At 39.6% G+C, this 16,232-nt stretch overlaps 4 protein-coding genes across 5 annotated transcripts; 2 read left to right on the top strand and 2 right to left on the bottom strand.

The window, feature by feature from the left end:
* Positions 1–757: 757 nt before the first annotated feature.
* Positions 758–5,474, top strand: LOC122659462 (peptide methionine sulfoxide reductase B5-like). Of its 2 annotated transcripts, none has more exons than XM_043854569.1 (3): positions 758–1,186; positions 4,763–4,945; positions 5,195–5,474. In XM_043854569.1, exons 1-3 carry the CDS (start codon positions 846–848, stop codon positions 5,373–5,375), a joined length of 705 nt encoding a protein of 234 aa, XP_043710504.1. In that variant the 5' UTR covers positions 758–845; the 3' UTR covers positions 5,376–5,474. The 2 variants fall into 2 exon arrangements, with proteins under 2 accessions (XP_043710504.1, XP_043710505.1); XM_043854570.1 differs by having other exon boundaries at positions 766–1,186; positions 4,763–4,919.
* A 930-nt stretch (positions 5,475–6,404) lies between these two features.
* On the bottom strand, positions 6,405–7,479 carry LOC122659472 (phosphoglycerate mutase-like protein AT74). The gene is made up of 2 exons (XM_043854580.1): positions 6,968–7,479; positions 6,405–6,880 (listed from the first exon to the last, which is right to left on the bottom strand). The coding sequence occupies exons 1-2, from the start codon at positions 7,422–7,424 to the stop codon at positions 6,405–6,407; spliced, it is 933 nt and encodes a 310-aa protein (XP_043710515.1). The 5' UTR covers positions 7,425–7,479.
* Positions 7,480–8,951: 1,472 nt separating this feature from the next.
* Positions 8,952–10,076, top strand: LOC122659471. The gene has a single exon (XM_043854579.1). The coding sequence runs from the start codon at positions 8,952–8,954 to the stop codon at positions 10,074–10,076; it is 1,125 nt and encodes a 374-aa protein (XP_043710514.1).
* Positions 10,077–13,894: 3,818 nt separating this feature from the next.
* LOC122659470 (WAS/WASL-interacting protein family member 3) lies at positions 13,895–15,730 on the bottom strand. Its single transcript, XM_043854578.1, has 4 exons — positions 15,521–15,730; positions 15,341–15,386; positions 14,494–14,593; positions 13,895–14,416 (listed from the first exon to the last, which is right to left on the bottom strand). The coding sequence occupies exons 1-3, from the start codon at positions 15,728–15,730 to the stop codon at positions 14,538–14,540; spliced, it is 312 nt and encodes a 103-aa protein (XP_043710513.1). The 3' UTR covers positions 13,895–14,416; positions 14,494–14,537.
* Between the last annotated feature and the right edge of the window lie 502 nt (positions 15,731–16,232).

The raw sequence follows: 16,232 nt of genomic DNA, 5'->3' as shown, positions 1-16,232 counted from the left end.
CCATTCCTAATTAACTTACCATTGTAATCCAATTTTTGAAATCTTTATCACTTTAATCCTTAGAAACCGTATTTATCGAACCAACTATGGTACAAAAATGCCTTTGGGTAAGGATGTAAACGGATCGAATTTGATTTGATAGTGGCATTATCATATTTGTATTCGATTATATTCGGATAGATTCAAATAATATCCAATTAGTTTTCAATTAAATTCGGATAATGTCCTATCTATTAACATCTTAACGGTTTTGTTGATGAGGGTTAGGGTTGAGACTTGAGAGTTCAACAACTATCCTTTTTTCTATTCTTTCTATTCTTTGATTTTCATAAGTTTTCTATTTTTTATTTTATCTTATATTAAATATGTGATTCTATGTATCATAATGCATAAAATAATATATAAATCAATAGAAAATTTAGAAAAAGAATCATTATCTTAATATATAAATTTTTTATTTTTTTTAATCTTAATCGGATAGACGGACACAAAGATATATTTCAGACATTTTATTACTGTCGTCAAATAGGGAGATTATCATATTCGTATTGGATTAGTTTTTTGACCAAATTCTAGACAGATTCAAACATAGATCAAAAACGGATTTTCAAATATCCGTTGACATCCTTACTTTTGGGCCGTATCAGAGTCAACCTGAATCGGTCTTTAAAGTTTGATTCAATTCGACAATCCAGCCGAGTAGCCGAGTCGGTTCCTGGTTTTTCAAACTTTAATGGAATCCCAAGCGAGTGATGGATTTTTGAGGTTCAAGCGTTCCACATGTGGCCACAACTTCCGAAGCAGATTTTGAGTTACAGAATTGGCAAGTTGCGACAACGGATGAGATGGGTGTCCAACTCCTCAAAATCACAGCCTTTTCGTCACCGAGGATCCTAATTATCAATCCTAAAGCCCCTGTATCCCGATTCCTTGGTCACATTGATTCTTCTGGAAAATCTACGTTCCATCTTCTCTGCAAAACCCAATACCACGAATCTCCTTTAACACCCAAATCCCTGACCAGTTCCGCCACTGGGTTTCCTGCGTGCTTTTATCGGAGCAGGAGGAGCTTTAGAGGTGGAGTAGTGGCCATGGCTGCCACTGGCTCTGTTCAGAAATCGGAGGAAGAATGGCAGGCTATTCTCTCCCCGGAGCAATTCCGTATTCTGCGCCAGAAAGGAACCGAGTAAGACTCGCAATTTGAGCTTTGATTTTTTCAATTTGATCTTCCTGTGTTCATGGATTACTTTCGCGGTTCGTGTTTAGGTACCCATTTGCTGAATGCTGCATTTCGGATCTTTTTAAGTCGCCAATTGCAAAAATCTATTTGAATTTCAGTTGATCTCTCATTCCCTGGTGATTTGTCTCTGTGGGTCCTAATTATGTGATTTTCTCATTTCTCTGATTGGATTGGTAAAACCAAAGAAGACGAAACATTAAGCTCTATAGTGAAACCTGTCCAAACCTTAGTACAGGAGCAACCATGGTGATTTGTAAACTTGATTTTCTACATTTTGGATGGTTGCTATAAGACAAGTACCCAAACCTCCACATCCCTAAATTTTTTAGTGATGTGATTGATCTGCATAAAAAGAGTGGCATGCACAGACTTTGATCATTAAGTGCCATTTGTAAACTAAATATATATTTGAATTTTCATATAATCCTCCATAGGGATGACCTTAATTTCTCAAGACCATCCTTGTGTTTGTATGCATGATTTCACAAGGATATTGAAATGGTGCAAGTGGCACACTGGCAGAAAGTTTGGAAAAGCTTATGTGTTAGTAATGCTGAAGGTGGTCCAGTCTCATGTTAATGTGAAAATTCCAAGGGAGTGCGATACAGGGATTAGTACTTGAGAGACATGTTAATGAGCTAGCAAAGCATAATTAAAGCATCTAGGAATAGAAGATATAATTATCTGGGACTGGGACTGGGACTGGGACAGGGACAGGGGCAGGGTGTGAGCATTGCCAGGCCCTTCACTTAATTGATTGGCACTATTGTGTTTGAAGACTCTATATGGCTCCCAAAAATCTTGGGCATGTGGATGTGTACAGAGAACCTAAGTTTGTGGACCATAAGATTTATAGTTGTGGATTACGTGTCCCAAAGTAAATATTTTTTCAAGATTGATGGTTCCTTGGCATATTTGAGTCAGTCAATGGGGAGGTGCTGAATGCTAGAAATTATGGGACTGTGGAACAAGGAAATCACAATTGATGACTAGGGAAAATAGTTTTGGTCTTCAATCAGATGTTCTTCTTCTTTTTTTTTTGTTTTTTGTTACTCCAATTTTATTATCAATAGATTACTCAAAACTGGAATAAAGTTAAAATAAATTAGACATATCAGAAGAAAGGTTTTGAATATCAAGTTGCTTGGATAGACTAAAGGCTGGGTTTAAAAGAAAGAAATCGAAAAGCAAGATGCTAATGTCCTTGGTACCTGAATAGCAGAAAAGCATATTTGAATGATCCAAGGACTCCATAAAAGGTCGCAATCAGGTGGGTCCAATACCAAATCTCTTGCAACTTGAGTCAGTCCAGTTCATTATCTACTTGGGGCTTCCCAAATCTGATAACTCTTAATCAACCTCTTCTTTTGATCAGTATGAAATGATTTTATTAGAATGGACAAGAGAACCCGAACACACGGTTCAAAGCCACTACTTTCTTGGCTATGAGTTTCTTTGTTTAACCATCAACTAAAGAGTTGGGAGAACTTTGTAGCAATTTTAATTAGATATTTTTCAAGGATGATATCAACTATCTAGTAGTGGATTCACCCTCAACACTACTCTTGATCTCCTCAATGATTCTAAGTCCCAGTTGGACAGCCAGGCATTTGGCACAAATTGACCAACAATGATCAGCCTAGAAAGGCAGCAGTACTGGACCAGACTATCTATGAGCATTCTTTCAATCCCTCCAGGATTCTCATATTGTCCATAGTGACAATCTGTGGAGGTGATGAAGAGTGGTACTGACCACTGAGTACTACCATAATGGGCCAATCACCTACAATGAACTATTTAAAGACACCCCAGAAAGCAGCAACCCTGCGAGCTACTATATGGTTATCAAGGTTGTTATCTGCTACTGAGGCGAATTGAGATCCCATAAAACTCAGTATTCCTTGTGTTCCTAATTCCACAATTTACAACCAGTAAGAGCTCCCCTACCAGTTTCCTCCTCGGGTGGTGAAGGTGCAGAGTGGTACTAACCATAGTGGGCCAATCACCGACAATGAACTCTTTAGAGATGCCCAAAGTAACGGTCGTCTCTGCCCTATGAACTATTATTATGGCTATCAAGAATGTCATGTGCTACTTCTCTAGCAGTTTTACCCTCTTCTTGGTGTTGAAATAGTGGGGGAAACCACCTAAACCAAACTGCCAACCCTACCCAAACTGAGCCAAACATTAAGCAGTATTTTGAGGTTGAAGTTGGTCTTTCCTAACCCTATTTATATTGTACACTCAAACCAAACTGTGCAGTGGTCTGCATCTGAGTATGGATGTGGGATCTGCTGAAGCCAGGTTTCTGCATGTATGTATTTGACTTATTGTAGTAGTATTACTCCAATAAAGGTGTCATTCTTCCATGCTTAACAGCAGTACTGGAGAAAAAATAATCGACTCATGCATTAAAGTGAAAGTTTATGTTGTAGGTGCCCTGACCTCAGATGGAAATTATCTATTATCCATTGAACTGATTGAATGTGCAAAGTGGTACTAACCATTAAGTTGGTTAGGCGGAGTTTGTTTTTGTTGTTGTTGAACTAATTGAAGGATTATTTCATTTACCAACATGATCAACATCAGCAAATCCCTTTATATTGCATCTTCCAGACACACACTGTGGACTTGTGTCTCAGTGTTCTGTGTTGCAGCAGATTTGAGTTATTCTAAATTATCTTATTTCTCTCTTCATGCCTTTGTGTTTTCCTTCTCGCTGCTCTCATTTCTTTTAGGTAAAATTCATCATACAAAATGTTATTATAATTGTATCGTTGTCAAAAAGGTAACTGTAAAGAGATGGGTCCATGTTAGGGTAGGTAATGGGAAAAGAAATAGAAGGATACCCAGTGCACGAGGCTCTTGCCACTGCGGGTTCGAGAGAGGGGCAGATATGTACGCAGCCTTACTCCCGCTTCATGGGGAGGCTGTTTCCCAATTCAACCCACGCCCACTAGGTCGCAATGTGCAACTTTACTGTTGCGCCGAGGCCCGCCCTCTAAGGGGAACAGAATATATGAACCTTTTTGACCATTGCAATGATTCCTCAACATCCCCCCCCCCCCCTCTTGGGTACCACGATTGCCTGATTTAGCAGCCACTATCACATTGTTTTAGGATCCTTGCGTATTTGTCATATTTAGGGTGTTACAACAGTCCCTTCCATAATGTGGTTTCCAGATAATACTAGTTGATATGCTTCGTAACTTGAACTGAGGCCATTTAGTTGTATGTCCCCAAGCAGTTCCACAAAATAAGGCCATAAGTATGTACCCATGTGCATATGGTTAAGAGCTCAAACCAAGTTATCTCTGGTTCACTAATCAACCAATGGTTCACTGATCAACCAAGTCATTCAATCTCACTTAATAGTGAGTTCTTGTTACAGATATCACAATCTACATAGCTAATAAAGATTCACAGAATATGCAGCTCATTTATGGCGGACATGACAAATTCATCTGTGGCTTTAGTGTGGTTTGGTGCTTGTAACTATACTAATAGTTTGATGATATGCAGGTTCCCAGGCACTGGGGAATATGACAAGTTTTTTGGTGAAGGGATCTATAACTGCGCAGGTTGTGGGACACCCCTCTATAGATCCACTACAAAATTTGATTCTGGCTGTGGCTGGCCGGCTTTCTTTGAGGGTCTTCCTGGAGCCATAAATCGTACAGTAAGCTTTGCTCTTCTATTTTATTGGTTCTCCCCGCCCACCCACCCCCACCCCCCCCCCACCCCAAAATCCCCTTCAGTACCTTAGGCTGTGTATAGTATGCATTCTCGGAATAGATTTTGGGTTTAGAATGCATTCTGACTTGAGAAAATAGAGAAGATTTGGGTTTTAAAATCCGTTCTAGACCCAGAATCTTTTCCAGGAATGCAGACCAAACACAGCCTTAAAAAACAACTACTTCACATATAATGTGATATGTGGTTACATGTTTTCAGGCTGACCCAGATGGGAGGAGAATTGAAATTACATGTGCAGCTTGTGGTGGGCACCTTGGTCATGTATTTAAAGGCGAGGGTTTCCCTACACCAACTGACGAACGTCATTGTGTTAACAGCATCTCAGTCAAGTTTGTTCCAGCATCATCAGAATGAAGATTATTGTGATGGTTTTTCTTAAATCAAGAATAATAGTATCTGTCTAAACATAGTTATTACTCTAGTTATTTTATTCACATTGAATGTTTTAAAAGGATCATGATTTTAACTTGTTTTCTTTTCTTTCTGTTCTCATGAGGTTCAACTGTTATCAAGTTTACTAACAATGAATCACCTGAAGGTGAGAGGTGAGTTTAGTTCATAATGGGATTGAGCACCATGCTTCAGAATGAGGTATGAATAAATTGGGCAATGCCACTAGTTCTTTAGAATGCATCATCGACACTGTTTTCTTGCCCCCTTTTGTAGTCGATTCCCATCTGGATACTCCACTTGACCTGTCTTCTTCTTCTTCTGCTCTACTTGACCTTATGTTGCTGAATTTCGGTTACCGAAAGTCTCGTTGGCCACCACGGCCTTGCATCTTCTCTTTCTGCACCTGGGTTTATATAGCATTCATTCTGGTGCAGCGTACAACTTAAACCCAACTAAGGAAAATGAAAGAATCTGTTTCAAGGATGCAAATGTAATGAGTCCAAAGTTTAAAGACATGGAATCAGCCTCCATCAATTTCAATTCGAATTAGATCAGAGTCGGATTGAAATCGAATGGAATTCTATAAATTAGAATTGGGGAGAAAAGGCAGAGATTTTCACAGATTTGTGCTTGTTTGGTAATTGTGGTTGATATCGGATAGATTTACTTCCGTTTGTGGAGAATTCTTATTGATCACATGGTTAATTGTTTGCGTGCTTAGTCAGAGATGTCATGTCACGCGAGGCATGTTCATTGGCGATAGATAAATATGCACATCAATACTATTTTAGAAACTTTTTTTATTATTTTAAAGACTTTTGTTGATTTTGCTACAACAGAGGCTAGTTCATTGACTTTGTACAAATTAATGACTAAAAGAAGTGATGGAAATGGTGGTAAAAAAAAATGAATATTGGTATTATTCTGTGTAGATTCTTCTAACTCAATCAAACCTAGCTGAAATATGCTTCTTTGTCATTAACAATGTAACAAAAGAATAAGAAATAATGGTTATTTAGCATTTGACAGGGGCGTTGTTTTCCTTTTCCCCCTGGTGGTCGTGATGAACATTGTTGTTATTATTATTGTCGTCGGAGTCGGAAGAGGAGGAATCGGAAGAAGGTAGATGATCAAAGAAGCCATCGAGGTACCAAGAGTGTTTCTCGTTCCAGTCCCCCTTAGTGGCGCTGGCGCGCCATCTCTGGTCGGCGATCATCTCGGGGGAAAGTCCCAAGTGGAGGAGCTCCTCCTCGGAATGATGGATGGCAAGGCTGTAATCTCCACCTGAACCCAATTGAATGACCAGGAATTCACAGTTGCCCGGATTGTTGAGGTGCTCGAATTGCTCCACCGTCCACTTGAACCATTTCATCAGGAACACTCGCATGGTCAGCCCGTGCGACACGATGATGAGGTTTGTCTCATCACCACGTTTGTGATGGTGATCAAGCCTCTTCATGTCTATGTCCCTCCACAGCGACTCCATGAAACCTGCGGAAGTACAAATCTCAGAAATTAAGAGAAAACGAGAGGGGAAGAGGAAGAAGAAGAAGAAGATGGTTTGAGTAGTTGACATACTGGAAAGGCGGTCGAAGACATCGGCGGCGGACTCGCCATCAGGGAATCGGAAGAAGAAGCGGCCGAATCGCTCACGGGCTAGCTTTATGGCCTTCATCCGCTCCTCCACCTGGAAATTGCCGAAATCTTGTTCCCTGATCCTGCATTCCTCCCTGACCCCGAGGATTCGGTTCCTGGGAAAAGACCTACCGATCTCTCTAAGGGTGGATCGAGTACGGCGGTAGGGTGATACGTAGAAGTAAACCTTCCAGTTGTGGGAGAGGCCGTCGTCGGAGAGCAGGTGGCGGATACGTTGGCCGGCGAAGCGGGCTTGGTCGATGCCGTGAGAGGTGAGAGGGATCTGATTGTCTGGGGTGGTGGTGTAGGCAGTGTCGTCTAGGTTGCCTTGGCTCTCTCCATGCCTCACCAATATTATTCTCTTGGGCAGTATATCGACGTGTGATGGTAGATGCTCCATGTCCACTCTTCTCAATCTTTCTTTTCTTCTCTTCCCTTCTTCTTCCTCTCTTCTTCTTCTTCTTCTTCTCTTCCTTTCTTTCTTCGTGCTTAATTTTCCTTCTGTAGGTTTCAGAAATGAGATTGATGACGAGTTCGTACACTTCATATATACGCGTATATATATCCTGTTCGTGCTCTCCACTCCTTTACGCTATAGTGTTTTACACGCCATTAGTCCCATCCATCATTCATCATCCATCAGGGTTTGGTTTTTTTAAATCCATCAGGGTTTTAAAAAAAAAAAGTGTCGGATCTTTACACGCCATTATTCCCATCCATCATTCATCATCCATCAGGTTTTTAGTTTTTAAATCCATCAGGTTTAAAAAAAAAAAAAAAAAGTGTCGGATCGGATGAAGGTCAATTTGAATCGAAATCGGTCTAACCCGATCCTGATTCAAATCACTTCGATAAGGCCACTTCAAATCGATCGATGTCACCTGGTCCGAATTAGAATCGGCCGAGTCTGATCCTGATTCAAGCTACTTCGAATTAGCCTCTCCATACAGATTTTCTAGGTTTCCACCCTTTTCTGGCCAATCTCGACAGCTTCCGTTTCTGGCAACTTTTGTACCTATTCCAGCCAGGATCGGAATTGGCTGGACCCGATTCTGGCTTTTAAAACCCTTACCATCATGTATACATAAATTAATGGAAGAAAGATGTCTGGTATTCTGGTTATGTGGTTTTTGCACCAACGTAGGGGTCAATGAGGGGATGCACAGGTTCATCAATCAAGGGGATTTTTTTTATTCTATTGGGGGTGAGTGGTCATTTCAAGGAGGAAGTGTTTAGGCACAGGCACTAGGCGATCAGGCAACATTCTTTTTTCTATAAATTAAATTAGGGGGAAAAAAGGCTGGCGGGCTACCCAACATGTGTGCCCACACACATGAAGGTCAAAATGACCACCACACCCCTCCTAAAATGAAAAATCCCACCCCTATCAGATACGCCACATGTGCTCCCTTGGTACCTGTACTGGTGCAGAGACCACAGCACCACGCAGCCTAAGGGTGTCAATTGGGATTCTATTATTCAATTCGGTTTCAATTCAGTGCAAGGGACAAAAAGGAGATACCAAAACCGTATCATACCAAGAATAGGAATGCATTTGCAACACCAAAATCGCACTGAGTCGAATTGGTTTTGGTACGGTTTTTATTTGGTTTCTAAAACCAGTTTATTCGAATTTTAATAAGGTAGTCTGTACGCTTTTTATTTGGTTTCATAAACGATTCTTTATTCACTAGTGAATATTTGGTGTGATAGTTGGGTGCCAACCCAACCTCATTTCAAGGTGAAACACCCGAAACCAGCATCTTGCCCTTTGCATTTTGTTTCCGATATTATTGACCCTGTCAACAGATCGTGGAAGGTTGATTTGCTCCAACAGTATTTCCATCCAGAGGATATGGATGTAATTCTCAAAATAAATATGAGCCTATACCCTAGTGAGGATTAGCAAATATGGGGTGCATCTAAGATGGGGGTGTTTACTGTAAAATCAGCATACAATCTCTTATCGAATCTAAATCTTGAGCGTGCTGCCACGGGTCTTTCTTCCTCTCGTGTACATCAATGGGAGTTGGTACCTGAGTTGGTGTGGAAACGCATATGGTCACTCCAAACTCTCCCAAAAATTAAATCTTTTTGTTGGAGAGTATGTGCGGAAGGCGTTGCAACGGGTGATGGTCTCCTCTCACGGCAAGTGCCTATCGATCCATCGTGTCGTCGTTGTGGTGCAAACAGAGAGACAGCAGATCACTTGCTCCTTGAGTGTCCATTTGCCAAGGCGGTTTGGCTTGATAGTTCCTTATCATATAAACCTCCAACAAATCAGGTACCCAAGTTCTCAGATTGGTTGAATAGTTGGGATTCCTTATATCGCCAAAATAAGAAAGTTGCTCGTGAATCTCTATCACACGCTTCTTTCTTGTGCTGGTATCTTTGGAGAGCAAGGAATGATTATGTGTTCAACACTAAAAATTGGACACCACAAGAGATAATCACTGTGGCCGAGCGAGCTTTTCTTGAGTTCCATGCTACTTCTGCTAGTGGCCATGCAACAACATTTACATCTTATTGTGCGTCTGCTGCTACTATCAATTGGATATCTCCACCGGTGGGTTATCGTAAGGTAAATTGTGATGCAACATTGAGAAATAGAAGTTCAAAGGGGGGTCTAGGTTTCATTTTCAGAGATCATAGGAGCTATCAGGTGAAGGCAATCTCAATTCCACACCACTTTAAATTGGCAGTTCGAGGTGAAGCTATTGTAATTCGATGTGCTCTTATAGAAGCTGTGGCTGTTGGTTTCGCTAATCTTCAAGTGGAATCAGATTGCAAGGAGGTGATCGACTATATCCATGACCAAAACCAACATCCACTCTATGAATTTTCTACCATTATTTCAGATATTAGGAGATTATCCTCCTCTTTTGATTTCATTTCATTTCGATGTATTCCACGGGCTATGAACGGTATTTCAGATGCCCTAGCTAGGAAGGCCCTGTCTATTATGTGTATGACAGATTGGCCAAATTCCACTCCGTGGCTTCATGATCTTTGTGAATCTGAAGCTTTAGGTTGTACACATACTATCCTTTAATGAATCTTCTTTCTACCAAAAAATAAACGATTCGTTATTCGGTTTTAATGTGTAACTGTCGGTGTGATTATTATTCGATTTGAAAATTCAGAAACTAAAATACATATATAATATATGAGATACATCATATATAATTATTATACATGTGTATTCTTATTAATTTAACCATCACCCACGCAATTATCTCCCACTATAACTTATTAAAATTAACCATCCGAATCCTGATAGTGAGATACATACATAAGATATGAAATACATATATAATACATATTGAGATACATAATATATAATTATATTGAAACATGTGTATTCACACTTCAATTAGCGAATAGGTAATTTGGTACTGTTCGTACGAATAGTTTTGCCTTGGATACTGAACCAATATCATATCGAGGAAGATTCCTTTTCTAGATACCGAAATCGTACTGATCTTTCTTCATTTCAATTTGGTACAATTTTAAATGTTTATTTGGGGGAAAAACAACTTTGCACAGCGATGTCCCCTACACCTACACAATGCACCATGAAATGGGAAAATTATCCTCTCCAATTCCCTATAGCCCGGCAATGCGGCAGTGGTAGTATGGATGCCCAACACGTGGCAGCTCAGACATCCAACAGTCCTAGCTCATTGACTATGTTGAGCTCAGATCGTTAGACATCTGAGCTACCACGTGTCGGACAACCACACTAGCATTGCCGCACTACTGACCTATAGGGAATTGGAGAGGATAATGATCCCATGAAATGGGAAAATTATCCTCTCCAATTCTCTATAGCCCGGCAGTGCTAGTGTGGATGCCCAACACGTGGCAGCTCAGACATCCAACAGTCCGAGCTCATTGACTATGTTGAGCTCAGATCGTTGGATGTCCGAGCTACCACATGTCGGACATCCACACTAGCACTGCCGCACTATCGACCTATAGGGAATTGGAGAGGATAATAATCCCATGAAATGATCATCCTAAAAAAACTTACATGTTTTCTCGTGTTTTATTTTAAGCTTGGGTTTAAAAGATAACGAACGCGAGAATATCTAATAATAATTTAAGGGAGGGGGATTGCTGCCCAGCTGAGTGGCCACTGCATCAGCACAGGGCCAATGGGAGAATATCTGATAATAATTTAAGGGAGGGAGATTTGTTCTTATCCTCAATCAGCTTCCTAGGATTGTGCTCAACGGTTACAGGAGTTGGCAATTGATTGTTGGGAAACCGAATTAGAAATGTATTTGGAAACCGAATTTAACCGTAACCGAACCGAATCAAGCAGGTTTGGATTCGATTGGCAGTCCCAAAACCGAGTCGATTTTCGGTTCAGTTTTGGGTCACACCATCAAGACATAAAACCAAACTTAATGACCGAAACTGAACCGATTGACACCCTTTCATACCAAGAACAGGAATGCATTTGCAATACCAAAAACGCACTGATTCGAATTGGTTTCGGTACGGTTTTTATTCGGTTTCTAAAACCAGTTTATTCGAATTCTAATAAGCTAGTCTGTACGATTTTTATTTGGTTTAATAAACAATTCTTTATTCGGTTCTAATATGCAACTGTCGGTGCGATTATTATTCGATTTGAAAATTCAGATTACTAAAATACACATATAATATATGAGATACGTCATATATAATTATTATACATGTGTATTCTTATTAATTTAACCACCACTCACGCAATTATCTCCCACTATAACTTATTAAAATTAACCATCCGAATCCTTGATAGTGAGATACATACATAAGATATGAACTATATATATAATACGTATTGAGATACATAATATATATTTATATTGAAACATGTGTATTCGCACTTCAATTAGCGAATAGGTAATTTGGTGTTGTTCGTACGAATGGTTTTGCCTTGGATATCAAACATGTATCATATGGAATCGTTATCACCTCCAATTTCTGTCCGCTCCAATTCCCTCCAATCCCTCACATAAGAGCGGAAAGGTCCACCTTATCCACTGCCCGAACACACTGCCCAAGGTGGGGTAGGGTGATCACTTCTGCTCCTATGTGAGGGATTGGAGGGAATTGGAGGGGACAGCGAATTGGAGGTGATAAAAATTCGTATCATATGGAGGAAGATTCCTTCTAGATATCAACCCGTATCATATCGAGGAAGATTCCTTTTTTAGATATCGAAACCATACTGATCTTTCTTCAGTTCAATTTGGTATGGACCATTTTGGTTCCAAATTGACAGCATTAACGCAGTTTGACAACAATCCCCCTTTCAATTAAATAATGGTAAAAAAGAATGCTGCAAAGCAATGTCCCCTACACCGACACAATGCACCATGAAATGACCATCCTAACCCCTAGCTGGATGCATGTATGCTCCCATTGAACCCGTGCTGGTACAGTGGCCACGCAGCTGGGCAGCAATCCCCCCTCCCTTAAATTATTATCAGATATTCTGGCGTAAGCTTAAAATAAAACAGGAGAAAACATGTAAGTTAGGTGAGACAAAAGCGAAATAATACGAAAATTGTATTCTACCAAGAACAAGGATGCATTTTCAATACCAAAATCGCACCGAGTGGGATTGCTAACGGTACGGATTTTTTATTCGGTTTGAAAAATGCTTTTTTTATTCAATTTCAATAAGCAATAGTCGGAAAGCAACGAAATGATAAGCAATACTCGATACGATTTTTATTTGATTTCATAACCGATTCTTTATTCAGTTTTAATATGCAATAGTCGATGCGATTATCATTGAACAAAGGATCAACCAGAGATGAACACCCTAATCACAATGGTTTTCACTATGGATGAGTAAACAATGGTGATCATGCCTTGTAAATTCAAATGCTACCCATAATCTGGAAACTTCCATGGCAATGTTTTTCAAGTTTTTTGTGAACCAGATTCAGTTTTCAAAGCAAACATAGTCAAGACATTGGCATTATTTCAGAAGTATATCTCTATCTCGAAGAAAGCTTCAAAGAGTTAGGTATTATGTATTTCAACCATAAAAGAAACATCAAAAGAGCCACAGAAGTAACTCATAATTCATGCTCAGTTTGTACCTCTTTAATGATGTTCACTGAGGTAGTGCCACAAGTTAATGAAAGAGTACTCAACAATGCTCAAATACACATATTATGAATACAGAAACAAAAGCACGAACATATATCAAGACAATCCCCAACTTTAAGCGAAATATCCCTTCCCCCCCCCCCCCCCCTCTCCCCCCCTGATCATACTATTAGAGCATACAAAGCCAAGTTTTTTCTTTACTTGGAGTATCACTGTTACAACAAACTGTTGAAGCGTTCCATGAGTTATAGATACCATATTCTGACTGAACATGGAAAATAAACACATAATCCGGCGGTCCGGCCCTCCCTCCCCTCCCCTCCCCTCCCCTCCCCTCCCCAACCCCGGCGCAGGGCCCAAGTGATCTTCTCCAAACAACCTCAGTTGCCACTGTGATGGATCTCCCCCCATCAATTTTCCACTTCTTTTACAAAGAGGAGTTTTGGTTCTCCTGTCAAACCTTCAACTATCATAGGAAAGGGATCCAAGAACAATGGTCCCTCGACTAGGTTTTCTCGGCCTCTCTTGGCAATACATGACAGAGAATCAAATTGACTATTCTTGAATAATCAACCTCGTCATTAAATATCATCTCACCAACTGTTTGAATTGCAATAATTATGAGATTCCCTCCCATCCCTCAACTAGATTTTCCTTAACCTTTCATAGCAATACTGGTCTGTGATAGGACCCAATTGTATGGATTAGAAGGGTAATACTAATATGTTCAGGAAGAGAAGAAATCAGCCTAATACTTGTCATTAGATTCAATGATAAGCACTGGAACTTATATTTTTTTTTAAGTGCACAGCTCTCAACAATTTAAAGGAGCAAATTAGATTTATCTAGTTGAAACAATTAGAACTCAGATCCTTCCCTAAAACAAATATTCTTTTTACCTACCGATTTAGAGAACAAGAACCAACCACAAAGCAAACCAAACCTCAGAAACCAAAAAGTGCATCCTTCAGTCACTGAGCCAAAGAATTCTCATAAAGGTGAACTCCATTATTTTGTAAATGATAAGATGACCAGGTCTTTACACACCTCATTTAAAAATTAAAAAAAAAAAAAAAAAGAAGAGAAATAACTGCAGGGAAATCACAAATAAGGCTCAAGCAAACCCCAAAAAGAAAAACAACTGAACTCAGCTACAAAATACCAGAAACAATCCCAAAACACCAAAACCTACTTGTAGTTTACCTGACTCTCCAATAAGCATTTCAGATCTTAGCATTCACCAAAATTGAGAATGAAGAAATGTTATCTCACTTACTAGTTTTAGCAAGTTCTTGCTGCAGTTTGTGACTCTGCAATTCTCACTGTTCTTTGAGAATGAACAAATCTCACTTACTAATTTTAGCTAATTCTTGCTGCAGTTTGTGACTCTCAGCAATTCTCACTGTTCTTTGTTATTGCGCTTCCTCTCATGACATTCCTTCAAAGCCTTTACCTCTGCTCAAAACACAGCAAAACCAAGGACTAAATTCATAAACAAACATAAAATGACACATAAGAATGCCAGAAAACAATGTATCTCACAAACACAAACAAAGAGAAGAAATCAATAAGTAACCAAAACAATATACCCCACAAACAAGGAGAAAGGAACCAACAAGTAAGCAATGACTAGCTTTTTGGAAATCTTAACTCTCATAAAAGAATAACATATTCACATTTCACAAGACATCTGAAACCCATAGAAATTATAAAAATGCAAGCATAGAGAAATTAAACGCTTGGGTCAATTAAAAAAACAAAAGGAAACATATAAGAAGAGATAAACGCCTCAAAACCCATAAGAAGGGGGAGGTTAATTTGTCAGCATATACTAGCAAATAGCAATTACCTATAATCGTTTACAGTCTATGTTAGATAGTGTCCATCAAATCCAAATGAATTGTTTATTTTAATTAATTTACATTAATTTTTATATTGCGGATTGTGCGTCCAGAGATATGACCTCAAAGTGTTGCGATTAGGGGCAGAGTTGGGTTTTCTGGTTACATGGTTGCTGCATTGTCTGTTTTTGGAAATGGAGATTCGAGACATAGATGTGACTCGATCATTCGAGAACCCGAAATGGTTTACAATCGGGATGTTTTAGTGTAAATGGGTTCTTGTGATAGTTGCAATTACCTATAATCGTATACAGTATGAGATATGAACAAAGAGAAGAAAGGGGAGTGGGAGGAGTCATACCCAATTGGCAAGATTTCCAATTCCTGTTGCTCTGAACAAGGCATTCCTGCACACACACACACACACACACACACACAAAAGGCATGGGTTAATTCCAAAGCGGTGAATTCGATTTCTACCTTTATGATTTTAAGAGAAAGAGCATTGATATGAATAGGGCAAAATACAAAACAGCTTTACCTGTAAAGATAAGTAGAGAACAGAGCATTCTTTGAGTTGCTTGACGTTCTCGTCGTCTTCGTCTGCGTCGGTCTGATGAAGGGGAGGCGGTGAGGAGTTAGGCAGAGGAGAAGATGGAGGCGATGAGGTCCCAGACGGAGGCGGAGGCTGAGGCTGAGGCGGAGGCGGAGATTGAGGCGGCACGGTACTGCTAGATTTTGATGCGTCCATAACTGAAAGAAAGGGTGTTTGGGTATAAAAGTATAAACAGTAGGTTAGAAGAGTTTAGACGAGATGAAGACTCGGAATCTTTTTTGCTCTAGGGCCGCGTTTGGTTTGAGGAAAAGGAGACGACGAATAAGGGATTAAAAGGTTCGTAGAAGGATAAAGTTTTCCTCCACCAAGGAAAAGATATTCATGTAGAACTCAAAAAGGGAATACCCATTACACGAGGCTCTCGTCACTGCAGGTCTGAGGAGGGTCATAAAGTACACAGCCTTACCTTTGTTTTTCAAAGATGTTTCATCAAGCCCCAAAATTTCTAGGTGGGCATAGGCTCATCATGCTAAACTTTGTACTTTAATGGGTAATTACCTTAACCTCTTACTTAAATATGTTAATCAAACATTTCAAATGGTATCTATATTTTAATCTCAAAAAATTGATTTAAAAAATGTAGTAAAATTTAAGGTACGCATTTTTTTTTTAACATAGATGAATCACTAGATTGTAG

Source organism: Telopea speciosissima, chromosome 4, assembly GCF_018873765.1.
Source record: "Telopea speciosissima isolate NSW1024214 ecotype Mountain lineage chromosome 4, Tspe_v1, whole genome shotgun sequence".
Classification (NCBI taxonomy): domain Eukaryota; kingdom Viridiplantae; phylum Streptophyta; class Magnoliopsida; order Proteales; family Proteaceae; genus Telopea; species Telopea speciosissima.
The sequence above is the reverse complement of the archived record's forward strand: the minus strand, read 5'-3'. Positions and strand labels throughout refer to the sequence as shown.